Consider the following 16,406-nt stretch of genomic DNA (forward strand, 5'->3'; position numbering starts at 1 on the left):
TGTATACAATGCGACTTCCTTGTAAGGGTTAGATGTTTCCAACTTAGATCAAGACACATACAATCAGAAAAGAGAAAGCTGGCAGCTTGCATAAAAGCAAATGAGACGCTGGACACCAAAAATGACAGTTAAAATGTTGTATTAGGAAACCACAGGGATTGCACGAAAACGTAGAGGCTTTCAAACGTTTTTTCACAAGAGGGAAAGCTGTATGGTTTTCAGACGTTATACTGTCAATACCTATTCAGTTTACTACGTAAAACCTTTCATATAACCTATATGTAACAACGAAAAGGTAACATAATATTCCAGGACACACACACTGGAATGCCTTGTTAAGAGAGGGCGAAATGCGTCCGGGTGAATAAATAAAATAAAAAAAAATGATGTGCAGTCTACCAATGGCATTTTATTTGTAACGTACTGAAATTTGTGACCGTTTCTTGCACTGGTTTTGAAACAGTTAATTTTATTGTTCACCAGAAATCTGGAATATCTGGTGCAGCAAGAGCATGTGAAGACAGCATCGTAAGGAATGCCTTGTTAAGAGAGGGCGAAATGCGTCCGGGTGAATAAATAAAATAAAAAAAATGATGTGCAGTCTACCAATGGCATTTTATTTGTAACGTACTGAAATTTGTGACCGTTTCTTGCACTGGTTTTGAAACAGTTAATTTTATTGTTCACCAGAAATCTGGAATATCTGGTGCAGCAAGAGCATGTGAAGACAGAATCGTAAAGAACTGTGTCTTGCGTTCTGGTTACACTCGTGGCCCCTAGGTTGGAATCAGGAAAAAAAAAAAAAAAAAAAAAAATATCGTCGCTGGCCGGAAGGCTTGGGTGTCTGGCGCTGGACGTCTTGTTTAGGTAGAGATCATTGCATTTGCTCCTCGTAAAGTGTCACCGAACAGATAAAATGTGATGGTGCAGTTAATTTGATTTGGTTCGCTTGGAGTTTTCGCTACGAAAGCCGGAATTATTTTGCCCCTACTCCAATACTCGGTGCGGAAGGCGGGAAATACATGTCTGCTGCTGCGGATTGCATCATGCTTCGGACTGGGAGGCGTCCTCCAGAGTAATACACGGCTCGCGAGGCGGTGCGGAAGCGGCCGCGGCAGTGGCGCCGCTATGGACACAGTGGCAGCCAGCGGAAGCAATGGAGGTGGCGTCCGCGTGCGGCGCGTCTGGGTCGGCTCCCAGGCGGATGGTGATGACGCCGTCCGCGTCGCATACCGAGGCGGCCGCGCAGCGCCCGCCAGAGCTGGTGGAGGCGCTGCTCACAGACGCCGTGTCTCGCAGAGAGTTGGTCAAGTTCTCGTACGCTGACAGCGATGAACCGTCGTCAGCCAGTTCTGCCAACAGAAAACAGTGTGGCATCAGTCCACTTAACAGATACACTGAGCAGTACTGCGCGCACTCCTGTCCCCAACCCTCCCTACCACCCCCCCCCCCAACACACACACACACACACTTAGTTGAAGTGCGAGAACTTTTCACGCTGCTATGCTTCTTACCTAAGTGGTTACAAGTGAGTAGACTTCGTCATACTAACACACACTGATGACCCTAAACATTATGACCACCTGCTTACTAGCGTACTGCTCAAACTTTGGAAAGCAATATACAGCGATTATACATACACTACTGGTCATGGCCGAGCGGTTCTAGGCGCTACAGTCTGGAATCGCGCGACCGCTACGGTCGCAGGTTCGAATCCTGCCTCGGGCATGGATGTGTGTGATGTCCTTAGGTTAGTTAGGTTTAAGTAGTTCTAAGTTCTAGGCGACTGATGACCTCAAAAGTTAAGTCCCATAGTGCACAGAGCCATTTGAACCATTTTGAACTACTGGCCATTAAAATTGCTACACGACAAAGATGTCGTGCTACAGGAAGAAGATGCTGTGATATGCAAATGATTAGCTTTCCAGAGCATTCACACAAGGTTGGCGACACCTACAACGTGCTGACATGAGGAACGTTTCCAACCGATTTCTCATACACAAACAGCAGTTGACCGGCGTTGCCTGGTGAAACGTTGTTGTGATGCCTCGTGTAAGGAGGAGAAATGTGTATCATCACGTTTCAGACTTTGATAAAAGCCACGTCTCGATCCCTGAGTCAACAGATGGGTACGTTTGCAAGACAATAACCATCTGCATGAACAGTTCGACGACGTTTGCAGCAACTTGGACTACCAGCACGGAGACCATGGCTGCGATTACCCTTGACGCTGCATCACAGACAGGAGCGCCTGCGATGGTGTACTCAACGACGAACCTGGGTGCACGAATGGCAAAATTTCATTTTTTCGGATGAATCCAGGTTCTGTTTACAGCATCATGATGGTCGCATCCGTGTTTGGCGACATCGCGGTGAACGCACATTGGAGGCGTGTATTCGTCATCGCCACACTGGCGTATCAACGGCGTGATGGTATGGGGTGCCATTGGTTACACGTCTCGGTCACCTCTTGTTCGCATTGACGGCACTTTGAACAGTGGACGTTACATTTCAGATATGTTACGACCCGTGGCTCTACCCTTCATTCGATCCCTGCGAAACCCTACATTTCAGCAGGATAATGCACGACCACCGAGCGAGGTGGCGCAGTGGTAACACACTGGACTCGCATTCGGAAGGACGACGGTTCAATCCCGCGTCCGGCCATCCTGATTTAGGTTATCCGTGATTTCCCTAAATCGCTCCAGGCAAATGCTGGGATGGTTCCTTTCAAAGGGCACGGCCGACTTCCTTCCCTAATCCGATGAGACCGATGACCTCGCTGTCTGGTCTCTTCCCCCAAAACAACAACAACAATGCACGACCGCATGTTGCAGGTCCTGTACGGGCCTTTCTGGATACAGAAAATGTTCGACTGCTGCCCTGGCCAGCACATTCTCCAGATCTCTCACCAATTGAAAACGTCTGGTCAATGGTGGCCGAGCAACTGGCTCGTCACAATACGCCAGTCAGTACTCTTGATGAACTGTGGTATCTTGTTGAAGCTGCATGTGCAGCTGTACCTGTACACGCCATCCAAGCTCTGTTTGACTCAATGACCAGGCGTATCAAGGCCGTTATTACGGCCAGAGGTGGTTGTTCTGGGTACTGATTTCTCAGGATCTATGCAGCCTAATTGCGTGAAAATGTAATGACATGTCAGTTCTAGTATAATATATTTGTCCAATGAATACCCGGTTACTATCTGCATTTCGTGTTGGTGTAGCACTTTAAATGGCCAGTAGTGTAGTAAGGATTTGAAAAGTACTTGGTAGATTTCTGGTAGGATGTGGCATCACATTTCCGTGCAGTCATGCAATTCTTGTAAATTGTCGGCTGGTAGTTTGCGGTTGCGGATCTGGCGTCTATTAGCATCCCAGATGTTGATGACGATTAGTGCTTTAGGGCGCTAAGCGGCAGGGTCATTAGTGCTCATCCCAGATCTGTTCAGTCAGGTTCAGATCAAGAGAAGGTGGTAGCCAACACATCAACTTAAGTTCACTACCACACTCTTCAAACCACCACAGCACGATTCTTGCCTCGTGACTCACACAGATATCGTGCTGCAAAATGCCATTACCATTGGGGGAAATATCAAGCATGAAGGGATGAAGGTGGTCCACAATAACGCTGATGTACTCCACGGTTGCTACGGTGCCTTCACTTATTACCACAAATCTCAGGTAAAACCAGGTGAACGTCCCTCACAGCATTATACTGTCCCCATAAGCTTGCTTTTGTGGCGTGGTGCATGTTTCAAGCAGCCTTTGGCCTCAATCACGGCGTATCCACACATGGCCATTCATACAGCGTAACAAGAAACATGATTTACCCGATCAGGTGACGTGTTTCTCAATAGATACGGTCCATCCTCGATGATAACGGCAACAATAATGGATGATGTAGTTGGATCAGCATGGCAATACACATCGATCATCTGCTGCGGAACCCCAAATTCATTGTACGGTGTGCTCCAAAACAATTGTACCGACATTGTATTCTGTTGTCAGTTGTGCACCTATCCTGCCGTCCACCAAAGTTGAGCCAACAACCCTACGTTCTGTGATAACACTTGGATCTCCAACACCTTGTACCGAGCGAGATGGTGCAGTGGTTAGCATAGTGGACTAGCATTTAGGGGGATGACGGTTCAAATCCGCGACAAGTCATGAAGATTTAGCTTTTCTCTGATTTCCCTAAACTGGCCCAGGTAAGTGCCGGGATGGTTTCTGTGAAAGGTCATGGCCAATTTCCCTTCCCATCCTTGATACAATCCAAGCTTGTGCTCCATCTCTAATGACCTTGGTATCGATGGGACTTTAAACCAAATCTTGTTTCCTTTTCCAACATCTTGTCACCTACACGTCATTTCACCATCCTTCAACCACTTTCCGTAGACACTCAAGAGAAGATCACACGAACAACTGATCAGCATCGCCATTTCTGAGATGGTTGTTTCTAGGCACCAGACGATAAAATCTACCCTTTGTCAAATGCGCCTATGGCAGTCATCACCATTTTCTGCTTGCATCATTGCTAGAATGGTTCCCTATTCATATCTGCTCTGATTATATACTTTGCTTATCCAGTAACTTCCCGACAACGCCAGCAAGTAGCATTTACACTTGCAGTGGGCAGTGGTCATAATATTCTGGTTCGTCAGTGTTCACTGGAGTTCAGTATGCACTAAATATTTGTCGTTTATGTGTCTTGAAAGGAGGATATAAGATGAACATCAACAAAAGCAAAACGAGGATAATGGAATGTAGTCGAATTAAGTCGGGTGATGCCGAGGGAATTAGATTAGGAAATGAGACGCTTAAAGTAGTAAAGGAATTTTGCTATTTCGGGAGAAAAATAACTGATGATGGTCGAAGTAGAGAGGATATAAAATGTACACTGGCAATGGCAAGGAAAGCGTTTCTGAAGAAGAGAAATTTGTTAACATCGAGTATAGATTTAAGTGTCAGGAAGTTGTTTCTGAAAGTATTTGTATGGAGTGTAACCATGTATGGAAGTGAAACATGGACGATAAATAGTTTGGACAAGAAGAGAATAGAAGCTTTTGAAATGTGGTACTACAGAAGAATGCTGAAGATTAGGTGGGTAGATCACGTAACTAATGAGGAGGTATTGAATAGGATTGGGGAGAAGAGAAGTTTGTGGCACAACTTGACTAGAAGAAGGGATCGGTTGGTAGGACATGTCCTGAGGCATCAAGGGATCACAAATTTAGTATTGGAGGGCAGCGTGGAGGGTAATTATCGTAGAGGGAGACCAAGAGATGAATACACTAAGCAGATTCAGAAGGATGTAGGTTGCAGTAGGTACTGGGAGATGAAGGAGCTTGCACAGGATAGATTAGCATGGAGAGCTGCATCAAACTAGTTCAAATGGTTCAAATGGCTCTGAGCACTATGGGACTCAACTGCTGAGGTCATTAGTCCCCTAGAACTTAGAACTAGTTAAACCTAACTAACCTAAGGACATCACAAACATCCATGCCCGAGGCAGGATTCGAACCTGCGACCGTAGCGGTCTTGCGGTTCCAGACTGCAGCGCCTTTAACCGCACGGCCACTTCGGCCGGCCCATCAAACTAGTCTCAGGACTGAAGACCACAACAACAACAACCACAGCATGTGTTATGTTATTATATATAACATACACTTAACAAATGTTTGTTTTTCTTTGTATTTCATGTTGAGAACACGAGTAACATTTCTGCCTGACAGCAGACTCTTTGTTGCGGCAGCCACATACACTGCCGGCCTCTGTGGCCGAGGGGCTCTAGGCGCTTCAGTCCGGAGCCGCGCTGCTGCTACGGTCGCAGGTTCGAATCCTGACTCGGGTATGGATGTGTGTGATGTCCTTAGGTTAGCTAGGTTTAAGTAGTTCTAAGTCTAGGGGACTGATGACCTCAGATGTTAAGTCCCATAGTGCTCAGAGCCATTTAGTTTAGAGCAGGGACATCTATGGAGTGAGCATCTGTGGGAAGGGGGAATTTGAATAGGAATGTCCAGTAACACAACCTCGATAAGCTGACAGGAGACCTTGGAGCGCTGTAAGATTATCAATCCGTCATCAACTCGTTTTCTTATTGAGTAAATTAAAGTCACCATAACTGTTTTCGTTTCATACCGGAAAGAGGCTGGTTTCATTGCACTGTGTTCCTGATTATGACTTCATGTGTGTATTGCACTTACTGAACTGTATTGTAAGTATGTTACTCATATTCTGCTTCATGTTTGCTGGCATCTGCAATACTTGTGGAGTAAATGATCCCATACTTGTTTTTGTTTAGTTTAAAACAAAAGATAATTTCATTGCACGGTTTTCCGTGGATACACGTATATTTTTTTCCCATTTACAAGTCTGTGAATTAACTGCTGGATTTCGTTGCACTGTAAGTATATCGCACGTATGCTACTTTATTTTTGTTTGAATCAATTTTTTGTTCTTACTCGCATTTAATGGAGAACTGCATGTTACAGCTTTTGACAGAACCGGTATTCAACTTTCTTACATCTTCTCAAGGAATGAGTATGTAATTCTACTTTGAATGTTGTTGCTTCTTGCCACTGAGTAGGCTTTGTATTCTCAGTAATAGAATACATAGTTGTGATAGGTACTATTACACAGAAAAAATTTTCTACACAGAAGTGCGTATTTATATATTGTTTTGAATAGTATACTGAGAATTTACTTCCACTATATTAAACGATGCAAGTATGGGGGGGTGTACTATTTGCTTTGAAATTTTCATTGGAGTGAGATGATGATTCTAGTTCGTTGTTTTCTACTAAAATGTATTGTTTTTAGCGGCTGTTAACAACTTGTGAATGCATTTGCGTAACTAGTGTTACATTGTTGAATTTGCAAGAAAGAATGATCAATGGATGCACACTTGACAGCACAAAAAATGTCTGTGGCTGAAATTTGAATTACGGACAATGTTACAGCGAAGGCAATTGCATTACGGGTTGTGCAGATCTGCTCAAAAAAGTAAAGAAAACATATAACTGTGAGTGTGGTAGTAAGATTAACACCTTTTTGACTCTTAAGCATAAGGACGCGCAATCTAAAAACACAAAGAAAACTGCACCGTGTCATTCGTAGCACTGCAGACTTAGTAAAGGCACTTCATTTTGGTATGTGGAGTCAAGAGTGGGAAGAGGCGTCTAAATGTCGTCAGCTGCAGGATAATGCATTTACAGCTCAGTTCCCCCTGTCTTGTCACCCCCCCCCCCCCTCCCGTCCCTTTAACCTCGTAACCTGCCGATTCTCTGGATGGTACGGATGGAGTCAGGACTACTGAGCCGAGATTTGAGATGGCAGATTGTAGTGCTCCTTTGATTTCCACGGATGTTCCCTCTGAACCACTCCAGAGGTCGGAACACTTGATGTCGATGCAATTGTCGCCTGTTCCGTTCGTTTCACCAGTTGACCCTCAGCACCCCGTTACTCCATTGTTTTGCACTTCCGATGGTGACTCTATTTACTTGCTCTTAGAGAAGTCGGACTCCGGGGTTTTTTCACATGGTTTGTATGCGGTGACGGCCGGCCTCCCATCTGATTGACTTAATAACAAGGGTTGGTCACTTTCGCTGGGGCCTTCTCCTGTCCACGCGGCTTCCGATTCAGGGTTGACAGTGACTGAATTGGACACAGTGAACGATCCTCCCACCTCACCAGCGGCGGAGGGTAGCTTGCCACAGGCCGACACAAACAACGGTTCGAGCCGGATCACGCTGTTGCAAGGAGAAAATAGAAACATAAAGGCAGCACGTGGCAGTGGCCTAACTCCCTCAGACCCGTTGATGGATGGAGCGACGGATTTTGACGGTCGAGAGGTCGAATAAGTTGTCTTTTTTTGTTGCCGTTTTCACGTGTTTCTTATTCTGATCAATAGATTTGAACTTACACTTTCATTACCCTAAATGTTAATACAATTGAACCAGGTTTAGGTTTAGTTTCGTTACGTCAGTTTACAATTCGTGTGGTGATATTGTACTTTTACAAGAAGTTTTATTCGCCAGTTTTGCTCTCGCTGGATTTCAGACTGTTTTTAATGTGGCTCCTGAACATGCGACGGGTGTGAGGGTATACTCACCGTCGATACTGATGTACTTGATTCTGGTGGAGGGATAGGGTGTGTCCTTTTACCTGCTCTTGGTTGTTTTACATGCACTGTCTGGTTTGGGTCTACAGTAGTGCGTTCGCTGTTTTACAAAGAGGAGGTTGTCTGTCTTTTGTGCAAGAGTCGCCGGTGTCTGACATTAGGTGGCGATAGTAATTGTGTCTTAACTCCTAGCAGATCAGTCCTGACATTATAATTTTTGTCACGAATTATGTGAACCGGTTCCTTTGATGTGTTTGCGTGATGGGTGGGAGCAGAAATATCCCACCTTGGTTAGATACACATTTCTTAACTCCACCGCTTGCAGCCACATCGACAAGTTTTATTTATCTGATTGTTTATGTGGTAGAATTCTTGCGATCGACGTTATCCCTATTTCCTTTTCTGGCCACTGTGCTGTGGTGGCCACTGTAAACATTGAACAGCGACCTGCAAAACTGTTTCGGACACAATGGTTGCTTAATGTCTCTGACAGTGTCTCACCTCACGGATGGCGTGCTGGATGTGTGATTGGTGCCGTGTGGGAAACTCGCCTCCGCTCCGTTGTGCGTTACTCTTCGCTGTTCGGTTGGTGGACAGATTTATCGAAGCCGAAGCTCCGTCAGCCCTTAATAGAGAGTGACAGTTATTGAACTATATGAAATAAAATCGTCATAACTTCTGAACGGCTTGCGTTATGACGTTGAAACTGCATGGTTGGCCGCGGGGCATGTTGGGAATTAGTAGGTTTGATTTAGCGACGAAGTTGGTTGGGTTCGTCAATAACCAAAACTGGCGCGTTTCAGGAACTGAGAATATGCATTTCGCGATCGAAAAGTCTCTTCACTCTCAGTGGGTGAATGTGTGGTGTGCAATGGCCAATCACGAAATAATCGGTGCGATATTCCTTGATAGCACGGTGACTACCGTACGATACGTGAAGGTTTTGGAAGATGATTTCATGCCCATTATCCAAAGTGACCCTGATTTCGACAAGATGTGGATCATGCAAGCCGGAACTCGACCCCATCGAAGCAGGAGAGTGTTTGATGTCCTGGAGGAGCACTTCGGGGATCGCAATCTGGCTCTGGGGTACCCAGAGGCCAGTGGCATAGGCCTCGATTGGCCGCCGTATTCTACGGATCTGAACACATGCGACTCCTTTTTGTTGGGCTATATTAAAGACAAGATGTACAGCAATAACACCAAAATCATTGCTGAGCTTAAAACAGCCATTCAGGAGGTCATCGACAGGACCGATGTTCCAGCGGGTCATGCAGAATTTCGCTATTTGCCTGCGTCACATCATCGCCAAGGATGGCAGGCACATCGAACATTTCATAACCTAAATCCACATATCTGTAGTGACGTTTACATGTTGAATAAAGTGAGTGCACGCCGTAGTTTGTAACTAATTTACGTTTTTTTTCGTATAGTTCAATAACTGTCACCCTGTATCATACTCTGATACTCGAGCGGCCGGCCGTAGTGGCCGAGCGGTTCTAGGCGCTACAGTCTGGAACCGCGCGACCGCTACGGTCGCAGGTTCGAATCCTGCCTCGGGCATGGACGTGTGTGATGTCCTTAGGTTAGTTAGGTTTAAGTAGTTCTAAGTTCTTGGGGACTAATGACCACAGCAGTTAAGTCCCATAGTGCTCAGAGTCATTTGAACCATTTTTTATGCTCGAGCGACGGACTTCAGGAAAATTTACGGTCAACTTCTAAGATCTTCCATTTGTAATTTAACGATGTTTCACGTGCATTAATACACTAACAGTCGTAAAAACTGTTGCCGCGCGGGGTAGCCGCGCGGGGTAGCCGCGCGGGGTAGCCGCGCGGTCTAGGCGCCTTGACACGGTTCGCGCGGCTCCCCCTTCGGAGGTTCGAGTCCTCCCTCGGGCATGGGTGTGTGTGTTGTCATTAGCGTAAGTTAGTTTACGTTAAATTAAGTAGTGTGTAAGCCTACAAATTACGAAAAAAGTTAAGCAATTTTATAGATTTAAAAGTTATTCGCAAGACTGTGAATTCACAAATCTGACGCGTTTGGCAAAACGGACGAACTATAACTTCACTTTTTAGTGAATTTTGCATTGTTTCAAAACTGTGTACGTGAAATCAATAACTGATTGTTGCATCTGAAATGTTATCATCGTATTCACACGAACTTCGGTCGATATAAGACCACTTGCTTCCGACCAGCCTGAACTTGAATGAAGTCGACGGAAGAATGACATTACCGCCAAGCTGACGATGCACCTGAGAAGAGAATATTAACATTTGCCACCGACAGATCTACTACGAGTTTGTCGCCGCCACCACCTGCCTGCCGATGAAATCACTCATTGTCTCCTCTCACACTCATATAAGCACTGACGTAGAATGAAGACTTGGAAAGCAGCTCTACTCATTTTAACATGATTTCATTTGTGTGTTTCCTTAGGCTGACCAGACGTCCAGGTTTTGCTGGAACAGTCCTGGTTTTCACATGAGTCTCCTGGTGTTTCGAGAAAATCATTCGGGACGAGAAACAAAATGCATGCAATAATATTTCTCATTTAATCAAATATTTATGATACAAGCTTCCTAGAAGTAGAACGTTATAGAAATATGTATTTCCACAATACAAAGACCTACTGCATTTGGTTTAAATTGTCTGATGTCGAATAAAAGAGTAAGAGAGATGTTGAAAAGAAAAGCAGGCATTACTTACACCTGTCTCTAACTTGCCGATCTTTCACTTTGTAGCCCTCAAGACAAGTAAAACGAAAATCAAAGGAGGTGTAAAGAGGCATCACTTAAAACTATGTCTCCTAACGGGACTGAATCCGTACGGAGTTTAATTATGTGAAAAAAGTGAGCAATGCGGCCTGTTTCAGTATTACAATTGAATATAGTTTGGCATGTGAGCACTCTTGCCTTAACAGTCTGCAGTCAAAAGAAATCTTAAAGTTTGGTACGAAATGTGTAATTTGTATCTGATTACTAATTAGCAATATTACATCATTTTCAGGCTTGGCAAACTGCACCTAAATACCTAGCAAATAACTAAACATTGCAGTAAATGTATCCAAGCTATTACAATAAAAAGTATGTAGCAGTCTTTTATATTTCTGAAGAAAAGAATTTTATTTATGAGTAATGTACCTACATTTTTTCTATTCTAAGGAATAGAAAAGCAACTGAAATCACTCAAAAGAGGAAAGTCCACTGAACCTGACGGGATACCAATTCGATTCTACACAGAATACGCGAAAGAACTTGCCCCCCTTCTAACAGCCGTGTTCCGCAAGTGTCTAGAGGAACGGAAGGTTCCAAATGATTGGAAAACAGCACAGGTAGTTCCAGTTTTCAAGAAAGGTCGTCGAGCAGATGCGCAAAACTATAGACCTATATCTCTGACATCGTCTGTTGTAGAATTTTAGAACATGTTTTTTGCTCGCGTATCATGTCATTTCTGGAAACCCAGAATCTACTCTGTAGGAATCAACATGGATTCCGGAAACAGCGATCATGTGAGACCCAACTCACTTTATTTGTTCATGAGACCCAGAAAATATTAGATACATGCTCCCAGGTAGATGCTATTTTCCTTGACTTCCGGAAGGCGTTCGATAGAGTTCCACACTGTCGCCTGATAAACAAAGTAAGAGCCTACGGAATATCAGACCAGCTGTGTGGCTAGATTGAAGAGTTTTTAGCAAACAGAACACGGCATGTTGTTCTCAATGGAGAGACGTCTACAGACGTTAAAGTAACCTCTGGCGTGCCACAGGGGAGTGTTATGGGACCATTGCTTTTCACAATATATATAAATGACCTAGTAGATAGTGTCGGAAGTTACATGCGGCTTTTCGCTGATGATGCTGTAGTATACAGAGAAGTTGCAGCGATAGAAAATTGCAACGAAATGCAGGAAGATTTGCAGCGGATAGGCACTTGGTGCATGGAGTGGCAACTGACCCTTAACATAGACAAATGTAATGTATTGCGAATACATAGAAAGAAGGATCCTTTATTGTATGATTATATGATAGCGGAACAAACACTGGTAGCAGTTACTTCTGTAAAATGTGTGGGAGTATGCGTACGAAACGATTTGAAGTGGAATGATGATATAAAATTAATTGTTGGTAAGGTGGGTGCCAGGTTGAGATTCATTGGGAGAGTCCTTAGAAAATGTAGTCCATCAGCAAAGGAGGTGGCTTACAAAACACTCGTTCGATCTATACTGTAGTATTGCTCATCAGTGTGGGATCTGTATCAGGTCGGGTTGACAGAGGAGATAGAGAAGATCCAAAGAAGAGCGTCGCGTTTTGTCACAGGGTTATTTGGTAAGAGTGATAGCGTTACGGAGATGTTTAGCAAACTCAAGTGGCAGACTCTGCTAGAGAGGCGCTCTGCATCGCGGTGTAGCTTGCTGTCCAGGTTTAGAGAGGGTGCGTTTCTGGATAAGGTAACGAATATATTGCTTCCCGCTACTTATAACTCCCGAGGAGATCACGAATGTAAAATTAGAGAGATTCGAGCGCGCATGGAGACTTTCCGGCAGTCGTTCTTCCCGCGAACCATACGCGACGGGAACAGGAAAGGGAGGTAATGAGAGTGGCACGTAAAGTGCCCTCCGCCACACACCGTTGGGTTACTTGCGGAGGATAAATGTAGATGTACCTATATTTTCCTTTCAAATTCGCATCATGAAGATACATTATCACTAGGGGCTTTACAGCTGCTGCATCGTCATAAGACTGTTACCGATTCCTAAATATGTCGACAACTGACAAGAAAGATAAGCGTAACTGTTGCAATGAAGTTAGGTATAAACATGTGTCGCAGTTTTTTTCTCTTTGAAATCTGTTCAGTCTATGTTACTTTGAATAAACGGAGTCTTACAGTGCGTGGATTCAAAACTGCAGGTTGTAATTGTGTGCCACATTATTATTCATCTACCGCTATTGTTTTCTAATTTCGTCTCTGTCTTTATTATTTTATTGCCACTGTCTGTATCTTACGTAAGCCAGGCATGTGCTTAGATATATATGTATGAAGTGATTTTGTTTGGTACTTTTACTGTATTTCGTAAAATGTGTGATCCGTGGCCTCTGCAATTAGTTTTCGGACTCCGCGCAGACAGAATAAAGCACATCATTCCTCATTAGTGCAAGAAATAAATACAGCGCGAATTTTAAATTTGACAGCTGTCCGGTATAAAGAGCTTGTGTTTACGTTGTGGAACTCGTTCTATTGCAGCATTCTCAAACCAGGTTCAGCGGATAACAGTTTTGTGCCTTTCTTCAATAGTATTTATGGGTATTTGTACTTTATGTCCTTCTGGGGGTTTGTTTACTAAATTCAATCGTGGTATTTACAGTACCTTTGACAGTGAAACGAGTTCTTCTGAGTCTAGGATATTAAAATTGACTTCATTAAGTTTCCGAGTTAAATATTTACGAACAATCGCGGTTAAAATTTGGTATTTAAATCTCTCTAGTGTAGTGTAGCCTTGTGTGGAAGTGAATGCAGGCGACAAGCAGTACAGTCAAGATGAGAATAGAAGCTTCTGAAATACGATGCTACAGAAGAATGCTGAATATTAGAAGCATAGATGATTAACCAACGAGGAGATACTGATTGTAATTGGGGGGGGGGGGGGGGGATGGCACAACTTGAAATAAAGAAGGGACAAATCCTGAGACATGACGGAATTGTGAATTTGCTACTGAAGGAAAGTGCATGTGGGAGGGGAGGAGAGGTTGGGCGGGGGGGTTTATAAAATTGCGGAGGGAGATCAAGTTATGAGAACGGTAAGCTGATGCAAGTGGATGTACATTGCAGCTGTTATTCCTTGTTGGAGAGACTTGCATAGGAAAGAGTAGCGTAGTTAGCTGCATCAGACCAATTTTCCGACTAAAGATCCCAAGAAGAAGAAGTCATATCAAGATTGTTCAGCTCCTTGTCAGCCTTACTTGAGAAAAGACATACAGATTTTTTTATGGGCGCCGTATATATTGGAAGTTAATAAATTCAGTTAGAATGCGAATGTTTACATATAAAACCAAGTGCATCATACCTGAAAATTTTACTTTTTATTTACCAAAGAAAAGTATATTGTGGCAGTACATACCTAATGCACTGAACGAAAACATGGAAATTTATTTATTTTTATCGAAAAATCAAGCTTGATAGCTACGAGAATATGAGATCTCAAGGAGATTTTCCTGTATGTTGGAGATCTTCGTGAACGCGGGATACTGCCAGTAGTGGTTTTTATCAGTTGTTACGTCCTTCAATCACACTTATTCTTCAGTACAATACTGGGCCTTTATTTCAACATGACAATGCACGGACACTAATTGTCCAAAATTTTGACGATCTCTTCTCCCAGCAGATATATCTTTCCATTTTTGGGTTGTTTTTGGTCTTAGCACATCGCCTACTGAAAATGTGGTTAGGTGTCTGAACCAATTGTGGCTTCTTAATGTTATTAGCCACGAAACGTAAACTTAGATCTAAACAGTCAGGCGGATCACACATCACAAATGCTACACTCTCCTTTCGTAACTGATGTCTTGGGGCTAACACTTTTTTTTCTGCAGTTGTTGGTGACGTCACAGAGTGGTAGCCTTTTAATTGCGATGTAGTTGGACTAAGCTCGAATGTTAATTGTATATTTGCATCGCTAGTAAATACCCATGCTATGGACTTTTAATTTTATGTGGAGGCATTGTTTTGTAGCAACAGCTTCTTTCAGCCGTATATTTTATAATGTGAATGCATAGTTTGTGTTCTTTCGGACATGTCTGAAAGCGCAGACGCCTTGTGGAATCCGCGGTTGTGACACATATAAAGTAAATTGAAGGCGGAGTGGACGGAGTTGAATCACAGTGTACATTGTGAAAATTAATGGTCCTGAAACACTCCATTCGTACACTCACGAAGTTGTTTTCACGTCTGAAGACTTCTCTCTGTTCAGAGTCACATACCGTTTTCTGTTTGCAAGAAACTCTTCACTCCAATCACACAGCTGGTCTTCTGGAATTCAAGGAATACAGAATCTACCTAAGTGCAGTTATCTACTGCGTTCTGGGTCTCGTGGGCTAACAGAGCAAGCTACGTTTCACACTGTAGTTGTTTTCAGAGCCGATTTTGATTCCTACAGAGGAGATTACTGTATCTCTGCCCTCTCTAACTTCCCCCTCTCAACTACAACCTTAAACATGCTACAGATACCTACGTTTTTCTTCAGGTTCCCCTCCGTTCCGAGGCTGTTGCACGCAGCGACCGTTATTTTGATTTGTAAATAATAGATTTCAGCTGTCAGTCATCCTTTGGAATTTTTATTGGCAGATCTAGATTTCGGCTAGCAACTAGCCATTCTCAATGCACTATCCTTTTTTTGGTCAATGCACGTCATTCCATGAACTGTGTACAAAGCCAGACCAACAGGCATTACAGGCATTGACCAAAAAAGTTAGTGCATTGAGAATGGCTAGTTGCTAGCCGAAATCTAGATCTGCCAATAAAAATTACAAAGGATGACTGACAGCTGAAATCTATTAGTTACAAACCTACATTTTTGATAATCCAAGTGTATATATGTGTTTGTGATCGTGTGTGTGTTTGTATGTGTATGTGTGTTTCCCACATCTCCTCCTAAGCCACTGGAGCGATTTCAACTGAACTTAGTACACACATCACTTACTATCAGGCCAAACAATAGCTGTTGGCGTAGGAACCACCAGTATTGGGGCAAAGGCAGTACGAGCACAGTCTGCATTGTTGCCAGATGCATTCAAGATGGTGGTGATGACATAATCCAAGATGGCGGCATATAGAGTTGACAGCAGCACATGATGTCATCCAAGATGGCGGCCATGACGTCATTCAAGATGGCGGATTTTTGTGGGAAGTTTGAATTTTGGCAGGAGAGTGCCATGCCCCCCTCCCCTAGAAAAAATGGCGGGTAGTTCAAATTCCAACAGGATAATGCATCACACCAGAGTTATATCTACTAACCTAAGAAAACCCCATGGGAAGATAGACCACTTGGACTAACCTAAGTCACCTGTCTGCCACTGCTTCCTATGAACCGCCACAAAGTTTGAATTTTGGTGGTAAGCAAAGGTCAATTCGCATATCTCTACTAAGCTAAGAAAATGGCGCGATAGAAAGGACTCTTGGACTAACCTCAGTCAGCTGACCGCCACCTACGCCTAAGGATTTGTGGGAAAAGGATTGGGCATAAGTCTTTATTTAAACAATTCCATGCAGTACAGCCATCCAGTGTGTTC

At 43.7% G+C, this 16,406-nt stretch overlaps 1 protein-coding gene across 1 annotated transcript in view; it reads right to left on the bottom strand.

Annotated features, from left to right (window-relative positions):
• Window positions 1-825: 825 nt before the first annotated feature.
• The window catches only part of LOC126234960 (uncharacterized), a 561,291-nt gene continuing 545,710 nt past the window's right edge, over window positions 826-16,406 (bottom strand). Inside the window, exon 9 of the mRNA XM_049943699.1 lies at window positions 826-1,352. Coding sequence (XP_049799656.1) covers window positions 1,045-1,352 — 308 coding nt within the window. The 3' untranslated portion in view covers window positions 826-1,044. The remainder of the gene's footprint in view (window positions 1,353-16,406) is intronic.

Source organism: Schistocerca nitens, chromosome 2 (genome assembly GCF_023898315.1).
Source record: "Schistocerca nitens isolate TAMUIC-IGC-003100 chromosome 2, iqSchNite1.1, whole genome shotgun sequence".
NCBI classification, from domain to species: Eukaryota; Metazoa; Arthropoda; class Insecta; order Orthoptera; family Acrididae; genus Schistocerca; species Schistocerca nitens.